The 23,988-nt window shown below is 45.5% G+C and overlaps 1 protein-coding gene across 1 annotated transcript in view; it reads left to right on the forward strand.

Annotated features, from left to right (window-relative positions):
• The first annotated feature begins 438 nt into the window (after positions 1–438).
• LOC121577337 (putative sodium-coupled neutral amino acid transporter 10) overlaps positions 439–23,988 on the forward strand; it is a 36,041-nt gene continuing 12,491 nt past the window's right edge. The window contains exons 1-14 of the mRNA XM_045218408.1: positions 439–1,132; positions 1,462–1,625; positions 2,216–2,309; positions 2,926–3,069; positions 6,424–6,548; positions 10,083–10,185; positions 14,704–14,886; positions 16,696–16,807; positions 20,245–20,351; positions 20,526–20,685; positions 21,623–21,826; positions 22,096–22,506; positions 22,618–22,719; positions 23,339–23,359. Coding sequence (XP_045074343.1) covers positions 1,037–1,132; positions 1,462–1,625; positions 2,216–2,309; positions 2,926–3,069; positions 6,424–6,548; positions 10,083–10,185; positions 14,704–14,886; positions 16,696–16,807; positions 20,245–20,351; positions 20,526–20,685; positions 21,623–21,826; positions 22,096–22,506; positions 22,618–22,719; positions 23,339–23,359 — 2,026 coding nt within the window. The 5' untranslated portion in view covers positions 439–1,036. The remainder of the gene's footprint in view (positions 1,133–1,461; positions 1,626–2,215; positions 2,310–2,925; positions 3,070–6,423; positions 6,549–10,082; positions 10,186–14,703; positions 14,887–16,695; positions 16,808–20,244; positions 20,352–20,525; positions 20,686–21,622; positions 21,827–22,095; positions 22,507–22,617; positions 22,720–23,338; positions 23,360–23,988) is intronic.

The raw sequence follows: 23,988 nt of genomic DNA on the forward strand, positions 1-23,988 counted from the left end.
GTCATCTGTATGTGTGTTGCTTTTCGCTTAATTTGGGACGAGTTGTGGCTGTTTGTTTGTGATGATAACATTTGGGACGAGTTGTGGCTGTGTGTTTGTGATGATAACAGAGTCTCTACTGTAGGCCTATTCAATCTCTGCCTGCACTTTGTAAAGAGAAAGTAATTATGAGAAATGGCTACAGGATGATCAAGTGACAAATTAGTAATTTCTCAAATTTTACACACTAACTGAAAAATGCCAGACAGTCATTCGTAACATGAATCTGGATGTTCTTTTCAAGTAGTCGCGGCTGCTTAAATGCAATTAATTTACGCTACCCCTTTGAAATGCAGTAACACGCCAGGCCGCTAGAGGGCACCCAAGCCTTCCAACTGCATCACGAGCCAGAGTTGTTATACGTTGTCTTGTCACGAGTCAGATTCATACTTCCTGGTTACGCATTCAGGAAATAGTGATTTCCGTAGCTTTTGTAGTCGTCTATTTCATGATAAATATGGAAATAAAAATGTTATGTGATGGATATAAATTGGTAACGGTATTTTTCCAACACAGTGGACCAGAGTATAAGAGTCACGGATGATAACATAGCTACAGTAGCTAGCTAAGCTTCAAATCGAGGGAATCGAAGAGACGTGTGTTGACAAGTTTTGTAACAACAAAAGTTCGATTTCCTTTCAACTGTCAAACTTTCCTTTTAAACGCACATGCACCATGCAGATGAACGTATTTTATTTAATCGAAATGTCTCATACATGTATTTTAGCTGAATGATCTAGTTTGTCAGATCGATAGATGCAGTGATGTTTTGTTGTTGTTTCTCTAAGTTCGCTAGCAACAAGCGTCACGTCACAAACTCTTGAGGGATACGTTTTGGAAAAAGCTAAGCAGAATTGCCGGATTCAACTACTGTCATCATCGCAACTTGGACCAAATAACGGCCGGCACTGCTGTCGATTTCCTGTTGTCATTTCTCAACGTAGCTAGCTAGTTTGGTGAACAGTTTTGGGTGGTGAAAAACATCGAACCGTGCAAAATGACGGCGGCAGCTTCAAACTGGGGTTTGATCATGAACGTGGTCAACAGCATCGTTGGAGTGAGCGTGCTGACCATGCCTTTCTGTTTCAAACAGGTACGGTTACCGCTATCTCACACCGGTCACAATATTATTCCTATTGCAGATCTAGTTTATGATACGGTAACCTACTGGTGTGACATATGAATGAAGCACCATTTGTTCCGTGTTTACCTTTCTACGCGCCCTAACAGGTGTAATATACAGGCTGTGGACCTCATTCTTTATCTCTCTGATGTTAACACCGTTGTACTGAATTTCCATTTTAGTCCCTTAATATGCACCTGTCAATATGAAATGTGGATGACACTTTTGCCTTATTTTCTGAGAGTTTTGACATATCTCGCTTTGCTTCTCTCTCTCTCTCTTTGCTTCTCTCTCTCTAGTGTGGGATAGTGCTAGGGACTCTGTTGCTGTTCTCCTGTTCGTGGATGACCCACCAGTCATGTATGTTTCTGGTCTACACGGCCAGCAGCACCAAACGCAGGACCTATGCTGGCCTAGCTTTCCATGCCTACGGCAAACCAGGCAAAACACTGGTGGAGATGAGGTATGTGTCCTTTCCTTTGAGAGCCAATGCTGTTGCCATTAGGGCTGTCCCCATCTAAAAAAAATCTAAAGAAGACTTGATGCTGTAATTGCTGCCAAACGTGCTTCAACAAAGTACTGAGTAAAGGGTCTGAATACTTATGTAAATGTGATATTTCCGTTTTTTGTATATATATAAATGAACACACAAAAATAAGACCTTTTTGCATTGTCATTATGGTGTAGTGTGTAGATTGATGAGGGGAAAAAACAATTGAATCCATTTTAGAATAAGGCTGTAACGTAACAAAATGTGGAAAAAGTCAAGGGGTCTGAATACTTTCCGAAGGCACTGTATATATATTTTGCTGCTACTTGACTAAAGAAATCTCGGTCAACCAACAGCCTATCAACCAAACAATCGACCAGTCGATTAAATGGGGTCAGCCCTAGTTGACTAAATGGGGTCAGCCCTAGTTGACTAAATGGGGTCAGCCCTAGTTGACTAAATGGGGTCAGCCCTAGTTGCGATGTATATCTTGCTAATGTCTCTCCCGCTTCCTCCCCTCTCTCTCCTGGTCTCTATTTCTCTGTGTCTCTCTGTCTCTACAGTATGATAGGTCTGATGTTGGGGACCTGTATTGCCTTCTATGTTGTCATCGCTGACCTGGGCTCTAATTTCTTTGCCCAGTTGTTGGGCCTACCGGTAGGAGTCATGAGTTTTGAGATACAGAAGCAATCAGAGAATAGAACCAGAGAATCGAACCCCTTCTTCCGTAACCTAGCTTACATGTGAAATGCACATCATAAATCACCTGCATATAGACAAATTATAATGTCATCATAAACGATACATAAACATTCATAAATGCTCTGATTGGATGTACACTCTCAGAACTGACTGTCTGTGATGTGATTGGTCTGATTAGTTTCCTGTCCTACCCTCCCCAGGGCTGCGTTCAGTACGAAAAAATGTATTGGAACGTTCAATTAAACAGAAACGGTGCTGTACTTAACAACCAGTTAAAAACTGGGAGGTTGTAGTTTGGGGAACGCTCCCATTTAAATACTTCACTCATTGCTTTAAGCCACACCCAGCCACACCTCTCCACACCCTGCAACACCCAAGAAATTGAGCAAACGTACCTCAAAGTCTATTTAAGAACGTACAAGAAAGTTTTTGGGAAACGTGTCGTTCAGTACAAACAGTTCCGCAACGTAGCAAACGTTAAATTGAACGTTTCCATGTACTGTTGCTGATTGGTTTGAACTGACTGTATGTGTGATATGATTGGTTAGAGCTTGTGTCCCGCCCTCCGCAGGTGTCATTCGGTTTCCGTGTGCTGCTGCTGATCGCGGTGTCTCTGATCATCGTGCTGCCTCTCAGTCTGCAGAGGAACATGATGTCATCCATCCAGTCCTTCTCTGCCATGGCCCTCATGTTCTACACTTTCTTCATGTTCACGGTGAGACCGCAACCATACCAGGGAAGGGGGAGGGGAGGGAGTACAGGACTTCCTGGTGTATAAGAGGGTCCTATTCAGATGGGGAAAATGTTTTGCTAGTAGAAATGTAACTCAATAGATGACTCATAATTATTTCTAAAACCTAGCATGATGATGATATGTGTCTTAAGTTTCTTATCCCTGTTTCACGCTGACAGAATAATGTCTGTGGACAGTATGATTCCCTTGCCTTTTCTTTGACACTCTTGTGAAATGTATTGATGTTGGGGGTGTTATTGTTGTTAATCTTATTGTCACTGTCTATTTCTGTAGTGTTTGCACTGCTTACACAGTTAGCCTTTAGCACTGTTACTGTAGTATAGTATAGCCTCTTAGTGCTATCCTGTGTTCTGCCTCAACTGCCTGTAGTAGAACCATGACGTCTCTACTGAACACCACTGTGACTTGGAGTACTGTGGTGTCTGGGATTAGAACCAGACCCAGTCCTGGCCCTGACCACCGCCCAACCTGGTCCAGACCACTAACCCCTCTAACTGTGATGTATCTCCCTTCCTCTCCTCCTTCCTTCTCTCTCTCACTGTCGTTCCTGACTCCTGCCCTCCCTCCTTCCCTTCCTTGCTGACACCTCCTTTCCATTTCTCTCTACCTTCCTCTCTGTGACGGTTTCTCTCTACCTTCCTCTCTGTGACTGTTTCTCTCTACCTTCCTCTCTGTGACTGTTTCTCTCTACCTTCCTCTCTGTGACTGTTTCTCTCTACCTTCCTCTCTGTGACTGTTTCTCTCTACCTTCCTCTCTGTGACGGTTTCTCTCTACCTTCCTCTCTGTGACGGTTTCTCTCTACCTTCCTCTCTGTGACTGTTTCTCTCTACCTTCCTCTCTGTGACGGTTTCTCTCTACCTTCCTCTCTGTGACTGTTTCTCTCTACCTTCCTCTCTGTGACTGTTTCTCTCTACCTTCCTCTCTGTGACTGTTTCTCTCTACCTTCTTCTCTGAGACTGTTTCTCTCTACCTTCCTTTCTGAGACTGTTTCTCTCTACCTTCCTCTCTGTGACTGTTTCTCTCTACCTTCTTCTCTGTGACTGTTTCTCTCTACATTCCTCTCTGTGACTGTTTCTCTCTACCTTCCTCTCTGTGACTGTTTCTCTCTACCTTCCTCTCTGAGACTGTTTCTCTCTACCTTCCTTTCTGAGACTGTTTCTCTCTACCTTCCTCTCTGTGACTGTTTCTCTCTACCTTCCTCTCTCTGATGGTTTCTCTCTACCTTCTTCTCTGTGACTGTTTCTCTCTACCTTCCTCTCTGAGCCTGTTTCTCTCTACCTTCTTCTCTGTGATGGTTTCTCTCTACCTTCCTTTCTGAGACTGTTTCTCTCTACCTTCCTCTCTGTGATGGTTTCTCTCTACCTTCTTCTCTGTGACTGTTTCTCTCTACCTTCTTCTCTGTGACTGTTTCTCTCTACCTTCTTCTCTGTGACTGTTTCTCTCTACCTTCCTCTCTGTGACTGTTTCTCTCTACCTTCTTCTCTGTGACTGTTTCTCTCCTCTCCTGTGTTCCGGCTGACTGCTGTCTGGCTGGCTGCTGTAGATAGTCATGTCTTCTCTGCGTTACGGCCTGATCTCAGGCTCCTGGTTCGAGCGTGTGCATCTGTGGCGGGTCAGGGGCGTCATACAGTGCCTGCCTATTATCGCCACCACCTTCTGCTGTCACCCGTAAGTAACCATGGAAACAACCTTTAAACTCCGACCTGGGGGAAGGTATCAACTCCGACACTAAGGGGACGAAATTCAACCCCCACCCACTAATAGCATCCTCCCTCTTAATCTCCAATCCTGGCATTTCCATTTCCTCTCCCCTCTTCAAAGATAGTCTTTGGGTTGTTTGTGTGTCTGTGTTTGTGGTGTCTATGTTTTGGAGGCAAGGGGGTTTACGGTTGTTGCTCAACCTCTGCCCCCCTCAACTACCATCCTCTGATGTGGAGGATGCTCATGGAGCTCTCTCTCTCTGGTCCTCTGGGGCTGGATACAGGAAGCAGCTACAGACTGTAAATGCCGTACCGATCAAAACATCTGCCCCTCAGAAATGTATATTTAATTTCATGATCAGTCTTAACATTCTGCATTCTAGTTTTTAGGGCTGCACGATAGGGGCAAACAAATAGAATTGCGATTTGGGTAAACTGTTGGAATCATATAAATAGAATGATCATTCTAATTTTCTGGTTGGAATACAGTTTGGCATGACAGCGAATGAAAAGGTAAGGGAGGAGATGATTGTGACAGAGTAGGAACCAAATGGTTGGTCAGTGTTTCCCATGGGACCCTAATTAGATTTATATACACTGAGTGTACGAAACATTATGAACATTATGCTCTTTCCATGACATAGACTGACCAGGTGAATCCAGGTGAAAGCTATGATCCCATCAGTGTTGATGAAGGGGAGGAGACAGGTTAAAGAAGGATTGGTAGTAAGTGTCAGGCACACCGGTTTGTCTCAAGAACTGCAACACTGCTGGGTTTTTCACGCTCAACATATTCCTGTGTGTATCAAGAATGGTCCACCACCCAAAGGACGTCCAGCCAACTTGACACAACTGTCGGAAGCATTGGAGTCAACATGGGCCAGCATCCCTGTGGAACACAACTCAATATTAGGAAGGTGTTGTACCTTTTGGTGTAAAATAAATACCTTTTGGTGTATTTTACCCCCCTTTTCTCCCCAATTTCGTGGTATCCAATTGGTATACAGTCTTGTCCCATCGCTGCAACTCCTGTACGGACTCGGGAGAGGCGAAGGTCGAGAGTCCCGCGTCCTCCGAAACACAACCCAACCGAGCCGCACTGCTTCTTGACACAGTGCCCGCTTAACCCGGAAGCCAGCCACACCAATGTGCTGGAGGAAACACCGTACACTTGGCGACCGAGTCAGCGTGCACTGCGCCCCCAGCGTGCACTGCGCCCGAAACGGGTGTTACAGATGGCTGTTTGAAAATATTGCAGCCTCTTGCGATATGGATATTGTGCATGTCAATATTGCAATTCTGATTTTATATTCAATGAATCGTGCAGGCTGTACTAGCTGGTCATTGGGCTTGTGTACATCTCTAACAGGTCAGAGAGGATGATGATGATATGGTCTCAGCATTAGTAGGGCAGGAGGAGAACTGTTTTATCAGCATGGCATCTTCTGTCTCTTTTTACTTTGTTCAAATTCATTTTCTCCGGTTCCTCCCCTCTGCATTCTTTCACTCATGATCAGACAGGCCCTCAGCTTCTCTCCTCCTTCTCTTCCTCCTCTTCCTCTTTTGGTTCATGCAGTAACTCTCCCTGCTCTCCTCCCTCCCTCCCTCCCTCAGATGGTGCTGTCCTCATTCAAACGTGGGCTGCTCAGTGGCTTGTGGCTGGGGCAGGTCAGTATGGTGCGCTGGGACGGCATCTTTCGCTGCCTCCCTATCTGTGGCATGGCCTTCGCCTGTCAGTCGTAAGTACCTCCCAGTCCCTCTCCGCCCCTCCAGCGCATTGGTACGCATCGTATCCTGTAGCACGTATTGTATCCTGGTCCCTAAAAGGGTGATAGGATAGGGGTTGTGTTCATTAGGCATCAAAATGGGAGACACCTCCTTTTTCAAATGGAGGGGTACCTACCTACCAATACAAAATGTTTCCTGTTTTGTGCCAATTGAACATGACCAGGTTGAAGATAATAAAGGTTAGGATAAGTTATGATTCCATGTGGAAGCTTTTCGAAAATAAACAGATTCATGGGACCAGCGCCGTTGCGAACTACCAGCACTGTTGCTAACTAGCATAGCTGGTCCAATTGTTGCAAAGAGTTATGGGATATTAGAATCCTCTTGTCTTAACCTTTGTCATCTTCAACCTAGAACATGAGCAGGATGTAGAGTCTAGAGACAGAACAGTAGTGGGTAGAATGGACATGATAGTTCAGGTGCTGATTCATGCTGCACCTAATATGTTGAAATGTGTTAGTGACTGTAACTGTGCTGCTGGCAACAATTTCATTACGTTTTTTTGCCGATGTTTACTGACAGCGGTCAAATTCAACGGGTGTTGCGTGTTCTTACATTTGTTATTCTGCGCTCTGGCACACTCCGATGAGAGTGCTCTGAAATCGGAGTAGATAGCCAGAGCGAATTTACGAATGCAGCCAAAGGCTTTAGGGGAGGTTAGTCTGCAAGGGGACGGAGACAGAGTTTTTGGGTGGAGAGTTAGGGGGATGTTCGTAGGGGAGGTTGCTGATTCGATGTTGCACTTTCACAGCTTCACGCTTAACCAATCAGCTTCTTCATTCCCTGTCCTTTCACCAGTTACTGCTACTTCTGGACACAGTCCAGTGCTGTAGTTGGATCTGTCTAACAAAGTGCAGAATATTGTTTCGGCACGGTTTTCAAGAGCTGCATTCTCGCCTTGGGAAAATCTATTATTTATTACAACGTCATTGTTTGCATACTGGTTAGCTTGGCTGTTGAAGACAAGCCTGCAGACGAGATGTTGATTGGAGATCTTGAGGAGTAAAGTCCCCCCCCCCTCTACGGCATAATCCACCTATTCCTCCATCCCTCCATCTTCACCTCCATCTGCATGCTCTGTTGCTACCTCCTCTCTTCTGTCATCGCCAGGGCTGCAGAGGGGAAGGGGGTGGGGATTCTGGTTGTGGGTAGGGGTGTGTGTTTGTGGTTGGACTGGGTTGTTATTTTGGGGTTGACTTTGTTTGGGAAGTACGCTTGAGGTTTGCATGTATGAAGTATCTTTAAGGAGTTTGATGTGAGTTTTTGGAGGTGTTTGGGGGAGGTGGGGGAGGGTGAGGTAGTTGTTTGGGTGAGGTGGGGGAGGGTGAGGTAGGTGTTGGATGGCTGAGGTGGGGGAGGGTGAGGTAGGTGTTTGGGTGAGGTGGGGGTAGGTGTTGGATTCGTGAGGTAGGTGTTGGATGGGTGAGGAAGGTGTTGGATGGGTGAGGAAGGTGTTGGATGGGTGATGTAGGTGTTGGATGGGTGAGGAAGGTGTTGTTTGGGTGAGGTGGGGGTAGGTGTTGGATGGGTGAGGCTGACTGTGGTGCTGAGGCTGGAACAAGGCTTTAATAATTATCACACTGAGGTAACACTGCTCTCATCACTCTCTCTCTCTCTCTCTCTGTGTTTGTGTGAGAGCGCGGACACTCGTCCCTGTGTGTGCACGCACACGTGGGCCTGTCCCATTGTGTGTTTGTATGTGTGTCCCAGTCTAGCGGTGATGAGTGATATTTGGCAGGGCCCTCTGTTGGCCAATGGTCAAACAGCGAGTGGAGCGCTGCTCCAGCCAAACCACTAATCAGACCACTGGACGGCGGCCATCTTACGACACACTGATGTATTCACACACTGATTAAACAGCTTTCAACACATACGCTTTTTATTACCTTTATTAAAGCTGTTTACATGATTTAACATCAGTTATGAAACTGAGCAGTCATAGAATATACAAACAAAAAATGTCCCTCTGTGATACTGCTGTGGATCCAAACAAACCAGATAAGCAATATGAAGACAATATGTCTTTAACTCTACCCACGTGCTATGGTGTAAGTTTCACTTATCGTTTTCAGTTTTACTAGCAGGAATATCACAATTAAATGTGTATTGAACGCTGTTTTACAGACCATATGAACCAAATGATAAAACATACATTGGACTAATATTGGATTATTTTACAGACGGTGTAAACTGTAAACGGAACGAAAAAACATTGGAATGAGTTCTATTGAGAGAATGTACAGTACTGTACAGGTTTGAGGCCTAGTTCCAGTAAGCTGTTTTATTTGACCTGGGTTATAAGATGGAATAGTTCCTTAGTTTAAACAGGCGTCAAAGAAAAGCACCATGCGACAGTGCTGCACACCATAAAACCACAGAAGGAGTGGGAGAGAATGAAAGAGTGTGAATGAAAGAGAGAGAGAGGGAGAATGCGATAGAGAGAGACAGTAACTGTATTCTCTCCCTCTCTCACACACTCTCACACATACACACTCACACACACACACACACACACACACACAAAAGTGAGTGCAAAAAAGACTGCCAAGAAACCCAGCCTAGCACTAGGTGTAAAATAGAAGGCCTGTAAATTCCCCTTTTACAGTGCTGCTGGCCTGTTCTGTAACAGCGCTGTTCTTCTTTGTTTCTCATAGATAATAACCAGCACTTCACTGCACTCCTCTGTCTGACAGACAGACTGCCTCACCCACTCATTCTCACGTTGCACTAACACACACATGCACACACACAGTCGCACACACAAGTCTTTCTCACCCCTCTACCTACCAGTTCGTGGAAATCCAACAGACTTTTTGTGAAATCCGCTTTTTTCTCTCTCCATGAGATCTGTTTAGCATGTGTTCTATGTGATATGATACGAATGCTGGGGTGTATTCACTAGGAACCAAACAGAACCAAACGGGGAGGGACCTACCTGAATTTGTCCAATAGAAACTCTCGTTTTCGTTGCAAAACGTTTTCAGTTTCGAGTAAACGTGTGGCCTCCTGTAGCTCAGTTGGTAGAGCATGGCGCTTGCAATGCCAGGATTGTGGGTTCGATTCCCATGGGGGGCCAGTATGAAAAATGTATGCACTCACTAACTGTAAGTCGCTCTGGATAAGAGTGTCTTCTAAATGACTGAAATGTAAATGTAAACGTTTTCCGTTGCAAAACTTTTTGGATTAATGATTACACCCCTGATCCTCACTGTTAAATCTGATCATCTATAATGACTAGAGGTCTAAACTATCAGACAAAATTAACCTTTTTACCCTCTCATGATTTGCCTTGTCTAATGTCTTCTCTGGCAGAATATTTTAGATTTGGATAAAATTATGATTTTTAAGATCCCCGAAACATTTGATAATCCACAAAGTCTTGAAGCTTTACCTTTCTAGTAGCCTATAAAGTTTGTCCTGAAACTTGACCTCGTTTGTCCAGTCTGATGTGGCAGCTGTAGTTTGGGTTGGTTGTTTGTTTACAGGCAGGTGTTGCCTACCTACGACAGTCTGGACGAGCCCTCCATCAAACACATGAGCACCATCTTCACCACCTCCCTCAACGTCGTCACCACCTTCTACATCACGGTAAGTGGTTCACGCTCATGATGTCACTTCCTGTCTCGATGTCTTCGCCGCATAGTACATTGTTCTATACTGCACGATGGTTTAGGTGTGTTTTACAGTGCCTTCAGAAAGTATTCATACCCCTTGACTTATTCCACATGTTGTTGTTTCAGCCTGAATTCAACATGGATTAAATCAGGGGTGTCAAACTCATTTTAGCTCAGGGGCCACATGGAGGAAAATCTATTCCCAAGTGGGCCGGACCGGAAAAATCATGGTGTATATATAACTTAAAAACAACAACTTCAGATTGTTTTCTTTGTTTTAATACGATCAACATACAACATAAAGCTGGAGCCTGAGGACAGTGTGTCCAAAATAGTACAAGCACAACATCACTATTAATCATAAAACACGTCAAGTTTATTTGAAAATTCTAAAGAAAAAGAACACACAAACACACAATGCCTCAGTGATTAACAGAACTGTTTCACAGATCACAGAACTATATCAGGGTGTCATTTCTCAGGCAGAAATGTAGATAAAAATAATGAAATCCTGTTCCCCAAACAAGTGCAAGAACCACAGAGTCAAGAATAGGTTAAATATACAAATAAAATAAAAACAATTAAAACAATAGCACATCAACATAAAAACATATAAACATAAAGCTGGAGCCTGAGGACAGTGTCCAAAAGCACAACATCACTATTAATCATAAAACACCTCAAGTTATTTGAAAGTTCTGAGGACAAAGAACACACAAACACACAATGCCTCAGTGATTCACAGAAGTATATCACAGATCACAGAACTATATCAGGGTGTCATTTCTCAGGCAGAAATGTAGATACAAATAATGAAATCCTGTTCCCCAAACAAGTGCAAGAACCACAGAGTCAAGAATAGGTTAAATATACAAATAAAATAAAAACAATAGCACATCAACATAAAAACATATAAACATAAAGCTGGAGCCTGAGGACAGTGTCCAAAAGCACAACATCACTATTAATCATAAAACACCAAGTTATTTGAAAGTTCTGAGGACAAAGAACACACAAACACACAATGCCTCAGTGATTCACAGAAGTATATCACAGATCACAGAACTACAGTGCCCTCCACAATTATTGGCACCCCTGTTTAAGATGTGGTCGAGGACTTCCAAAAATTCTCCTTTTTTTTTTAAACAACATAGAACCCAAATGCAAAAAAAGAGAAAAATCCAACCTTTAATTTAAGTACATTACTTTGGTGTAAAAAAAAAAAAATCACACATTTAGAAAAAAAAAACTTGAAATCATGTGTCCCACAATTATTGGCACCCCTGATGTTAATACTTTGTACAACCCCCTTTTGCCAACAAGACAGCACTTAATCTCCTCCTATAACATTTCACAAGATTGGAGAACACTGAGAGAGGGATCCTTGACCATTCTTCTTTGCACAATCTTTCTAGATCATCCAGTGTCCTGGGTCCTCTCTTATGCACTCTCCTCTTTAGCTCGCCCCACAGGTTTTCGATTGGGTTGAGGTCTGGGGACTGAGATGGCCATGGGAGGACCTTGAGTTTGTGACTGCTGAACCATTTTTGTGTAGATTTTGCCACATGTTTTGGATCATTATCCTGCTGAAAGACCCAATGACGACCCATCTTCAGCTTTCTGGCAGAGGCCATCAGGTTTTTATTTAAAATGTCCTGGTAGTTCAAAGCGTTCATAATGCCATGCACCCTAACAAGGTTCCCAGGGCCTTTGGAAGAGAAACAGGCCCACAGCATCACAGATCCTCCACCATACTTCACGGTGGGCATGAGGTGCTTTTCGGCATACTCATCTTTTGTTTTACGCCAGACCCACTTAGAGTGTTTGTTGCCAAAAAGCTCAATCTTAGTCTCATCTGACCAAAGCACACGATCCCAGTTGAAGTCCCAGTGCCGCTTAGCAAACTCCAGACGTTTACGTTTGTGAGTGTTAGTGAGAAAAGGCTTTTTCCTTGCATGCCTCCCAAACAGCTTGTTGGCATGTAGAGAGCGTCTGATGGTTGTTTTGGAGACTTTGTGACCCCAAGATGCCACTCTTTGATGCAATTCTGTGACAGTGAGCTTAGGACTTTTTTTACTTCTCTTACCATCCTCCTCACTGTGCGTTGTGGCAAGATAAACTTGGGACCTCTTCCAGCCTTGTTTGTCACTGTTCCAGTTGTTTTAAACTTCTTAATGATTCCTCTGACTGTAGATACGGGCAAGTTAAGGCGAGTGGCTATTTTCTTGTAGCCATTGCCTGACTTATGAAGGTCGACACAAATCTGCCTTACTTGAATGGTGTGTTCTCTTGTCTTTGCCATGTTGACAAATGGGTAAGAGAATTAGGCCTCTGTGTCACGTCATATTTATACCCCAGGGAAACAGGAAGTCATGAATTACTAATTAAAAGTTCCTAGATACCCTGACCAACTTTAGCAACTACGGAAAAATATATTTTTTAAAAAATCAATTAAAATTTTCAGCGGAATTGTTAGGGGTGCCAATAATTGTGGGACACATGATTTCAAGTTTATTTTTTTCTAAATGTGTGATTTTTTTTTTACCACCAAAGTAATGTACTTAAATAAAAGGTTGGATTTTTCTCTTTTTTTGCATTTGGGTTCTATGTTGTTTAAAAAAAAAAGGAGAATTTTTGGAAGTCCTCGACCACATCTTAAACAGGGGTGCCAATAATAGTGGAGGGCACTGTATATCAGGGTGTCATTTCTCAGGCAGAAATGTAGATAAAAATAATGAAATCCTGTTCCCCAAACAAGTGCAAGAACCACAGAGTCAAGAATAGGTTAAATATACAAATAAAATAAAAACAATTAAAAACAATAGCACATCAACATAAAAAAATATAAACATAAATCTGAAAGCGTTGCTCAAACTCCCGTAACAGTCCCGTTATTTTCTCTTTGAACCGCTTCATGTCTGCCACATGTTGGGTCGCGCACACATTTTTCAGACAGGGGAAGTGAGCTGCATCACCACCGGCAAGTTGCGTCTCCCACAATGACAGCTTCAACTTGAAAGAACGTATGCTGTCATAATACTGCGTCACAACTTTGTTGCGCCCTTGCAGCTGTTTGTTCAAGTTATTCAGGTGCTCTGTAACATCCACCATAAATGCAAGATCCTGCATCCATTCTGCGGAATGAAATTCTAACACTGGTTTGCCCTTTTCTTCCATGAACTGTTCAATTTCTTCTCGTAAATCAAAGAAACGCCTCAGCACAGCACCTCGGCTTAACCATCTTACCTCAGTGTGGTATGGCAGGCCATAGATGTGGTCTTTCTCTCTGAGAAGGCTGTCAAACTGACGGTGATTCAGGCTTCTGGATCGGATGAAATTAACAGTTTGGATGACCACCTTCATGACGTTATCCATCTTTAATGACTTGCAACACAAAGCCTCCTGGTGCAAAATACAGTGAAAAGTCAAAAAATCACGTCCTCCATTTGCAGATTGCACTTTCTCTCGGAACTTTGTCACAACACCTGCTTTTTTCCCGATTATTGAGGGCGCACCATCTGTAGCCAGGCTGACAGCGCGGGACCAGTCCACTCCGACCCTGTCCAGCGCGCCGACGAGTGCGGTAAAAATATCAGCTGCTGTCGTTGTATCTGTCATCGGCACCAACTCCACGAACTCCTCGGTGACGGTCAATGTGTCATCAACTCTGCGGATGAAAATGGCCAGTTGTGCAACATCTGTAATGTCCGTGCTTTCATCAATTGCAACCGAAAACGCAATAAATGACTTTACTTTTTGCTTCAACTGGCTGTCCAAATCCACTGAAAGATCGGAAATCCTGTCTGCAACTGTGTTTCTTGTCAGGCTGATATTTGCAAAAGCCTGCCGCTTTTCAGGGCACACAATCTCCGCTGCCTTCATCATGCATGTTTGCGGGCCTGATCCGGCCCGCGGGCCGGACGTTTGACACCCCTGGATTAAATTGTCGTTGTTTTCTCACCCATCTACACACAATATCCCATAATGACAAAGTGAAAACATGTTTTTAGAATTGTTTGCAAATTTACTGAAAATGAAATGCATAAATATCTCATTTACATAAGTATTCACACCCCTGAGTCAATACATGTTAGAATAATCTTTGACAGCGATTACAGCTGCGAGTCTTTCTGGGTAAGTCTCTAAGAGCTGTGCACACCTGGATTGTACAATATTTGCACATTATTATTAAAAAAAATATTCAAGCTCTGTCAAGTTAGTTGATGATCATTGCTAGACACCCATTTTCATGTCTTGCCATAGATTTTCAAGCCGATTTAAGTCAAAACTGTAACTAGGCCACTCAGGAACATTCAACGTTGTCTTGGTGTAGACTACAGTGTAGATTTGGCCTTGTGTTTTAGGTTATTGTCCTGCTGAAAGGTGAATTTGTTTCCCAGTGTCTGTTGGAAAGCAGACTGAACCAGATTTTGCCTGTGCTTAGCTCTATTCCTTTTCTTTTGAACCCTTCCATCCTCTCCTCCTCCTCTAGGTGGGATTTTTTGGTTACGTCAGTTTCCCGGAGGACATAGCCGGTAACGTTCTGATGAACTTCCCTTCTAACCTGGTGACTAAGATGATCCGGGTGGGATTCATGATGTCAGTGGCGGTGGGCTTCCCCATGATGATACTGCCCTGTAGACAGGCCATCAACACCATGCTGTTCGAACAACAGGTGACTATATACACACATAAAGGTTAACACACCAACACACATGCTAGTGATGGGGGGGGGGGAATCGATACCGTTACATATCGGAATATGATTTTTGATGATATATCGTATAGTTTTGACAATATCGCAATAATATTTTTGCGCTAGCTTTTGTACCTGCACCAAAACTAGCTTAGGCTCTCTAGGCCATCTCTTGTACCCCTGCAGCAGCAATATGTTTGGAACATCGAATCGCAATAAAATCACAGTATCGAATCACAATACATATGGAATTGTGAGAATCGCAATACATATCGTATCGGCACCTAAATATTGTGATAATATCATATCGTGAGTTACCTGGCAATTCCCAGCCCTAACACACGAACACACACACGTTTTTGTTTTACTATCCTCGTGGAGACCAAACAATTGATTCCCATTCAAAATCCTATTTTCCCTAACCCTAAAGCATGAAATTCACTTAGAATTTGAGTGCCAATAGGTACTTATCACAGTAGGAGGCCGTTCCTTCTCTTGCTAGAACAAAATACGTACCTGCTGTGTACCGACCTGGTACCGACGAACCTGCCGTTTCTACTTGTAGTATCGCAATGCTTGGCAGTGGCCGACAACTTGACTTTGAGCCAATCAGAGAGCACGAACCTCCACGTGGGGGAGCTGACAGGAGTGACAAGAAAAAGGGGGAAAAGAGGGCCCATTTTCCATTCAAATCCACCCTTTTCATTACAATTGTTCTAACTTAAACAAAGCTGCATAATACTTTTTTTTTTTCTAGAGCGTCTTTACATCTTTTACGTCTAGCTAAGGATTTCTGTGCTTGAATAAATATTTTTTTGTTAGGTTTGATCATGTGCGCTAGCTTATTAGTTTGTGAGCTAGCTAGCTAGCTAACATTACCTTGCTAACTGAGCAAGGCAGTCACACACACTTCATATGAAACTAGTAGGGTGGTAAGTGCAGCACAATGCACACAACACTAAATGCTTTACCAAGATAGCTATCTGGCCACTGTACCTAGTAACATTATAATTCAATCACAATTGATTTGTTTCCATGAAGCTGGCTGCTGATAGCCAATGCAGTGTCTTTACCTAGCTAGCACAACAGGTAGCTAGCTAGCGTATCATGCTAACAATTTAGCCAGCTAGCTAAACATGTATCTACGGGCTGTATGCGATTATGGAGAATTAATTAAATTGTTTAATTGTCATCTTGCTAGCTAGTTATCTAGCTGTGGCCATCTGGCTAGTATCAACAAGGGCTTTCTACAACAATAGCAACATTGGCGTATCTAACATTGACTAGACCATAAAGCAACAGACACGGACATGCATTGCCAAACAATGCTACTGCCACCTTCTGGTTTGGAGTATTTTAACAAGTCTGAGTGGCTGACGACTTCAAGATCTTTGCTGTTTGAACACAAAAGAGATTGACTGCCGACACTCTGTTCAGAGGTGCTAAGTACTGTCGGCAGGCAAACGCTTGACAATCCTACCGGTGTGTCTGAGCTATAAACCTAATCCTAACTCCTAAACCTAACCCCTAACCCTAATTGTAACCCTAATAGTAATCCTCACCCTGAACCCTGAATCTAACCCCCAAGCCCAAAATAGCCTGTTTCCTTGTGGGGACCCACTGTTATCCTTGTTTTACTATCTGGTCCCCGTAAGGAAAGTAAAACCAAAACAGAGACACACACTGTAAATAGTGATATGATATTATCATTCCCTAACCTGGAAGAGCTTTACTGTAGAACACTGTTATAATGAATCTCTGTCTCTCCCCTCTGTTTCTCCCTCTCAGCAGAAGGACGGGACGTTTGCTCCGGGGGGGTACATGCCTCCACTGCGGTTTAAGATGATCACCCTTGCCATCGTCTTCGGAACCATGCTGGGAGGCATCCTCATCCCCAATGGTGTGTGTGTGTGTGTGTGTGTGTGTGAGTGCAGGTCTTTAAGGTGTGTGTGCTGTGTCATGTGTGTTGTAGCTTAGGCTGTGTGAATAGCCTGAGCTACACTACCATTCAAAAGTTTGGGCTCCCTTAGAAATGTCCTTGTTTTTGAAAGAAAAGCATTTTTTTTGTCCATTAAAATAACATCAAATTGATCAGAAATACAGTGTAGACATTGTTAATGTTGTAAATGGCTATTGTAGCTGGAAACGGCTGATTTTTAATGGAATATCTACATAGGCGTACAGAGTCCATTATCAGCAACCATCAGTCCTGTTCCAATGGCACGTTGTGTTTGCTTATCCAAGTTTATAATTTTAAAAGGCTAATTGATCATTAGAAAACGCAAACTGGCTCTAACCAGAATAGAAAGAGGAGTGGGAGGCCCCGGTGCAAAGAATAAGCCATATCTCAGACTGGCCAATAAAAATATAAGATTAAGATGGGCAGTCTGAGATATGGCTTTTCTTTGCAACTCTGCCTAGAAGGTCAGCATCCCGGAGTCGCCTCTTCACTGTTGATGTTGAGACTGGTGTTTTGCGGGTACTACTTAATGAAGCTGCCAGTTGAGGACCTGTGAGGCGCCTGTTTCTCAAACTAGACACTAATGTATTTGTCCTCTTGCTCAGTTGTGCACCGGGGCCTCCCACTCCTCTTTCTATTCTGGATAGAGACAGTTTGCGCTGTTCTGTGAAGGGAGTAGTACACAGCGTTGTACGAGATCTTCAGTTTCTTGGCAATTACTCGCATGGAATAGCCTTCATTTCTCAGAACAAGAATAGACTGACGAGTTTCGGAAGAAAGTTCTTTGTTTCTGGCCATTTTGAGCCTGTAATCGAACCCACAATTGCTGATGCTCCAGATACTCAACTAGTCTCAAGAAGGCCAGTTTTATTGCTTCTTTAATCAGCACAACAGTTTTCAGCTGTGCTAACATAATTGCAAAAGGGTTTTCTAATGATCAATTAGACTTTTAAAATGATAAACTTGGATTAGAAAACACAACGTGCCATTGGAACACAGGACTGATGGTTGCTGATAATGGGCCTCTGTACGTCAATGTAGATATTCCATACAAAATCAGCCGTTTCCAGCTACAATAGCCATTTACAACATTAACAATGTCTACACTGTATTTCTGATCAATGTTATGTTATTTTAATGGACCAAAAAATTGCTTTTCTTTCGAATACAAGGACATTTCTAAGTGATCCCAAACTTTTGAAAGGTAGTGTACATCAGTGACCGTCACACCTCTAACTTTTATCTCCTCTGGACGAACAGACAGGAAGATAGAGCTGTTATTCTCCCTCGTCAGACACACACCCCCTCTGGCTCATAGCCCCCCACAAAACACACACCGCACACACACTTGTTCTTTAGCGGTCTCCGTTAGTTGTGTGTTTTCTGTAATGATGATCTAGATGTGAAGGTTGGGGTTAGTTTGCATGTTTTATTCATCTTGTTTGAAAATGTATGCACTCACTAACTGTAAGTCGCTCTGGATAAGAGCGTCTGCTAAATGACTAAAATGTAAATGTAAGGCTATTAGTTAGGCTTGTGTTTGGGTAGGGACGCGCACACACACACACACGCGCGCTCTGGGGTGTGTGTATCTAATCAGACTAATGGAGAGAAAGGGGGATGGGGGGACTCAGAGGGGAAACAGACACTAAATCTGAGGCACACAATATGGCCTTGGTTCCCAGGAGGAGAGATATGGCCTGTGTTCCCAGGAGGAGAGATATGGCCTGGTTCCCAGGAGGAGAGATATGGCCTGGGTTCCCAGGAGGAGAGATATGGCCTGGGTTCCCAGGAGGAGAGATATGGCCTGGGTTCCCAGGAGGAGAGATATGGCCTGGGTTCCCAGGAGGAGAGATATGGCCTGGGTTCCCAGGAGGAGAGATATGGCCTGGGTTCCCAGGAGGAGAGATATGGCCTGGGTTCCCAGGAGGAGAGATATGGCCTGGGTTCCCAGGAGGAGAGATATGGCCTGGGTTCCCAGGAGGAGAGATATGGCCTGGGTTCCCAGGAGGAAGGATGGGGCCTGGGTTCCCAGGAGGAAGGATGGGGCCTGGGTTACCAGGAGGAGAGAAATGGCCTGGGTTACCAGGAGGAGAGAAATGGCCTGGGTTCCCAGGAGGAGAGATATGGCCTGGGTTCCCAAGAGGAAGGATGTGGCCTGGGTTCCCAGGAGGAGAGATTGGGCTTGGGTTCCCAGGAGGAGAGATATGGCCTGGGTTCCCAGGAGGAGAGAAATGGCCTGGGTTCCCAGGAGGAGAGAAATGGCCTGGGTTCCCAGGAGGAGAGAAATGGCCTGGGTTCCCAGGAGGAGAGAAATGGCCTGGGTTCCCAGGAGGAGAGAAATGGCCTGGGTTCCCAGGAGGAGAGAAATGGCCTGGGTTCCCAGGAGGAGAGAAATGGCCTGGGTTCCCAGGAGGAGAGATATGGCCTGGGTTCCCAAGAGGAAGGATGTGGCCTGGGTTCCCAGGAGGAGAGATTGGGCTTGGGTTCCCAGGAGGAGAGATATGGCCTGGGTTCCCAGGAGGAGAGATTGGGCCTGGGTTACCAGGAGGAGAGAAATGGCCTGGGTTCCCAGGAGGAGAGAAATGGCCTGGGTTCCCAGGAGGAGAGAAATGGCCTGGGTTCCCAGGAGGAGAGAAATGGCCTGGGTTCCCAGGAGGAGAGAAATGGCCTGGGTTCCCAGGAGGAGAGAAATGGCCTGGGTTCCCAGGAGGAGAGAAATGGCCTGGGTTCCCCAGAGGAAGGATGTGGCCTGGGTTCCCAGGAGGAAGGATGTGGCCTGGGTTCCCAGGAGGAGAGATGGGGCCTGGGTTCCCAGGAGGAGAGATGGGGCCTGGGTTCCCAGGAGGAGAGATGGGGCCTGGGCTCCCAGGAGGAGAGATTGGGCTTGGGCTCCCAGGAGGAGAGATTGGGCTTGGGCTCCCAGGAGGAGAGATTGGGCCTGGGCCCAGCACCCAGACAGACCTCCCCAGGGGAGGGAGGGGTTGTGTCAGGAGGAGGATTGCACTTGTACTGTCTTGAAACACAGGGTCTGGAAGTGAAGCTTGTGCTAGATTAGATTAGGGGTGTGTACATTTGTGCTTCATTTGGGACAGGGTCATGGACCAGATGGGTTGGACGGGGCATGGGGATTCTGACTTCTGATTGAACAGGAACGCTAAGCCATGTCCCTGTCTGTCTGGAAAAGTTGAGGAGGTGCAGGAGGAGGTGCAGGAAGAGGTGGAGAGAAAGAGAAGAGTGGAAGAGGAGGATGAGGACTGTTAGCCTGGCTGACATGTAGACCCACCTGGTACACTGTCAGCTACAGTATGTGGCTTTAGCCAGGCAAGTGCATTGTGTGTGTGACTTCATGTTTGTCTCTGCTCCTTCCTCTGTAGTCGAGACCATCCTTGGTCTGACTGGAGCCACCATGGGCTCCCTCATCTGCTTCATCTGCCCCGCCCTCATATACAGAAAGATCCAGAAGAATGGACTCACCGCACAGGTACCACACACACACACACACACACACACACACACACACACACACACACACACACACACACACACACACACACACACACACACACACACACACACACACACACACACACACACACTATCTCTACTAACCCCATCGCTGACCAACCTCTCTCTCTCTGTCTCTCTCTCTCTCTAGTTGGTGTTGTGGGTGGGGTTAGGCATCCTGCTGGTTAGCACCTTCACCACGCTGTCAATCTCAGCCAGTGACTACACCCCCAAGCATCCCCCTCCTCCCCCTGCAGCTGACAAGAGTGCCATCTTTGCAGTCCTTCCTGACATCGCTGATTTACTGAATGGTACGGACCATATTACAACGTTCCTTCGCTGAGTCAACTATTCTATTCAGTTCTAAGTCTGAGATGCTCCTAACTCCACAAGATCACATTTTGATGTCAGTGTTGGTGAGAGCATAGAGATCAAGAGCCAAAAGGTCAAAGCAATCTTAAAACAAAGAAAGATGGAACAGCAGATAAATGGGGGAATAAATGGAACGTTTGACTGACAGACAGCTAGACAGACGGGGGTAGAGGATAAGAGGAGCAGCCTTTGACATTGATGGAGCCAGAGTGATGGGTAAGAGTAGAGGGGGGTCGTGAAAATGAGAAAGAGCTTCACACACCGGAGCAAGGACATATCACACAGCCTCATCCTTCCTTCCGTTCTCCTCTTTCCATCTCTCTTTCTACCTCTATCACTCGCTCTCTTTCTTAATCTTTCTCTCCCTCTGACTGATACAGTCGTCCACTGCCTTCCACACCTGTTCCCTGTTTATTGCAGATTAATGAGAACGAAAGCATGGGTGTCTCTCTCTCTCTCTCTCCCTCTGTCTCTCTCGCTCTGTCTCCGTCTCTCTCGCTCGGTATCTCCCTCTCTCTGTCTCTGTCTCTCTCGCTTTGTCTCTCTCGCTCTGTCTCTCTCGCTCTGTCTCTCCCTCTGTCTCTGTCTCTCTCGCTCGGTATCTCCCTCTGTCTCTCTCTGTCTCTCTCGCTCTGTCGCTCTCTGTCTCTGTGTCTGTCTCTGTGTCTGTCTCTCTCTCCCTCCCTCTGTGTCTGTCTCTCTCTCCCTCCCCTTCTCTTAGGCTGTAGTGTAGCAGGTATTGTAGGTCTGCATTAGTGTTGCATCTCTTTTATAGTTTAGGTCTCTGCTGCCATCTAGTGGCTCTTACACATACAAACAAATTGGTTAAAAATGAAGCACTTTACTCTCTTCATCTCCCCCCTCTCTACCTCCCAGCAGTAGAGAAGCCGGTGGTAGTGAAACAGCCTGAGATGAAGCCTGTGTTGGTGGAGAGGCCTAAGGCCCCTGCTGCAGTAGAGCCAGTCCATCCAGTAGAGAGACAGCAGGAGCAGGCTGAGCCCCCCCAGATCAAAGGACCTGAACAAGGAGTACCAGACAGGAAGGAGGATGAGGAAGTGCAGCTGGACCGCCCCAACGCAGGTACGGAACCAGGGAGAACCCTTTAGAACCAGGGAGAACATTTTAGAACCAGGGAGATTCCTTTAGAACCAGGTTTTTTTGTGTGTTTTTTTTTTTTAAACCAGGGAGAACCCTATAGAACCAGGGAGAACCCTATAGAACCAAGGGGAACCCTATAGAACCAGGGGGAATCTATAAGTGATAGGTTGTTTGTAAGAATACTATTTACAGCAACACCTGAAACCCCATGTGTTATACCTGTGTGCATTCCCCCTCCTCCCTCCCTCCAGGTGTGGCGGTACCTGACGGGGAGGCCCATCGGCACGAGCCGCCCATCCCCCAAGACGAGGTCCAGATAGAGAAGAGGAAGAATGACGCAGAGCTGGAGGAGGAGGAGAACCAACCTGCAGCAGGAGGAGAAGAGTCTGAGGGTCAGGGAGCGGCGGACCAGGAAGAGGTGAAGAGTAAAGAGGGAGGAGAGAAGGAGGAGAAACTTCCCGTGGAAGTGGGAGGAGCCGAGGTGCAGTCCAATGAGGTGCTGGAGAAGCCTGACCTGGGGGCGGGGAAGAAACAGGAAGTCCCACCCCTAAAGCAAGTGGAGAAGCTTGCCCCAGTGAAAGAGGTGCTTGCTGGGAAGGATGTGGTGGCTGAGCAGGCGCTGGTTGATGATGCGGCCAAAGCCCCAGAGGCTGCTGGGAAACGTGAGTATGACTGGTCTTCATCCAGAACATTCAATGAACTCAGATGCTCTCAGTGATTTGATTGGCTGTAGATGTGTTGGACATCACCTGGCCTTTGACCCTGTGGTTTAGGTGAGCCGTCGGCCCCAGTTCCTGAAGCAGTGGTTCCCATGGCAGCAGAGGGGGCTGCTGTTCCAGAAGTGAAGGCGGGAGGAGCGGAGGACAAGATGGATGGTAAGTGGAGGAGTGGAAATTGCACTGAGGATAAGAAGGATTAAAGAAAAAATAAGAGTAAGATTGAAGTACAGAACAAGGACCAGGGTTAGCAGCTCACAGACAGACCAGACAGACCAGACAGACCAGACAGACCAGACAGACCAGACAGACCAGACAGACCAGACAGAAAGACAGACCAGACAGACCAGACCAGACAGACCAGACAGACCAGACAGACCAGACAGAAAGACAGACCAGACAGACCAGCAGACCAGACAGACCAGACAGACCAGACAGACCAGACAGACCAGACAGATCAGACAGACCAGACAGACCAGACAGACCAGACAGACCAGACAGACCAGACAGACCAGACAGACCAGACAGACCAGACAGACCAGACAGACCAGACAGATCAGACAGACCAGACAGACCAGAGAAAGATAGATCAGACCAGACCAGACAGACGAGAGCAGACTGACCAGAGCAGACAGAGAAGAGACAGGCAGACCAGACAGAAAGATAGACCAGACAGAGCAGGAGAGTCCGCGTCAGGTTTTTGGTTTCTCTCCCCTGACTCTGCTTTTCTTTCTCTTTATCTCTCCTTTCTTTTCCTCTGTACCGGCTCCTGTCACAGTGATAAAAAAGCTGGTTGCAGGTATGAACTCATCCCTCGCCTTCTGTCTGTCTCTGTCTCTGTCTGTGTCTCTCTCTCTCTCTCTGTCTCTCTGTCTCTGTCTCTCTCTGTCTCTGTCTCTCTCTCTGTCTGTCTCTGTCTCTCTCTGTCTCTGTCTCTCTCTGTCTGTCTCTGTCTCTCTCTGTCTCTGTCTCTCTCTGTCTCTCTCTGTCTCTGTCGCTCTCTCTGTCTCTGCTCTCTCTGTCTCTGTCGCTCTCTCTATCTGTCTCTGTCTGTCTGTCTGTCTGTCTGTCTCTCTCTGTCTCTCTCTGTCTCTCTCTGTCTCTCTCTCTCTCGCTCTGTCTGTCTCTGTCTGTCTGTCTGTCTGTCGTGTCTGTCTGTCTGTCTGTCTGTCTGTCTGTCTGTCTGTCTGTCTGTCTGTCTGTCTGTCTCTCTCTGTCTCTCTCTGTCTCTCTCTCTCTGTCTGTCTCTGTCTCTCTCTGTCGCTCTCTCTGTCTCTGTCTCTGTCTCTGTCTCTCTCTCTCTCTTTCTCTCAAATTCAAGCTGCTTTATTGGCATGAAAAACATGCGTCAATATTGCCAAAGCAACAATGTACACAATATACATTGTAATAAAATAATAAAGAATAACAAATAATAATATAAAATGG

This window comes from Coregonus clupeaformis, chromosome 1 (genome assembly GCF_020615455.1).
Source record: "Coregonus clupeaformis isolate EN_2021a chromosome 1, ASM2061545v1, whole genome shotgun sequence".
In the NCBI taxonomy this organism is placed as follows: Eukaryota; Metazoa; Chordata; class Actinopteri; order Salmoniformes; family Salmonidae; genus Coregonus; species Coregonus clupeaformis.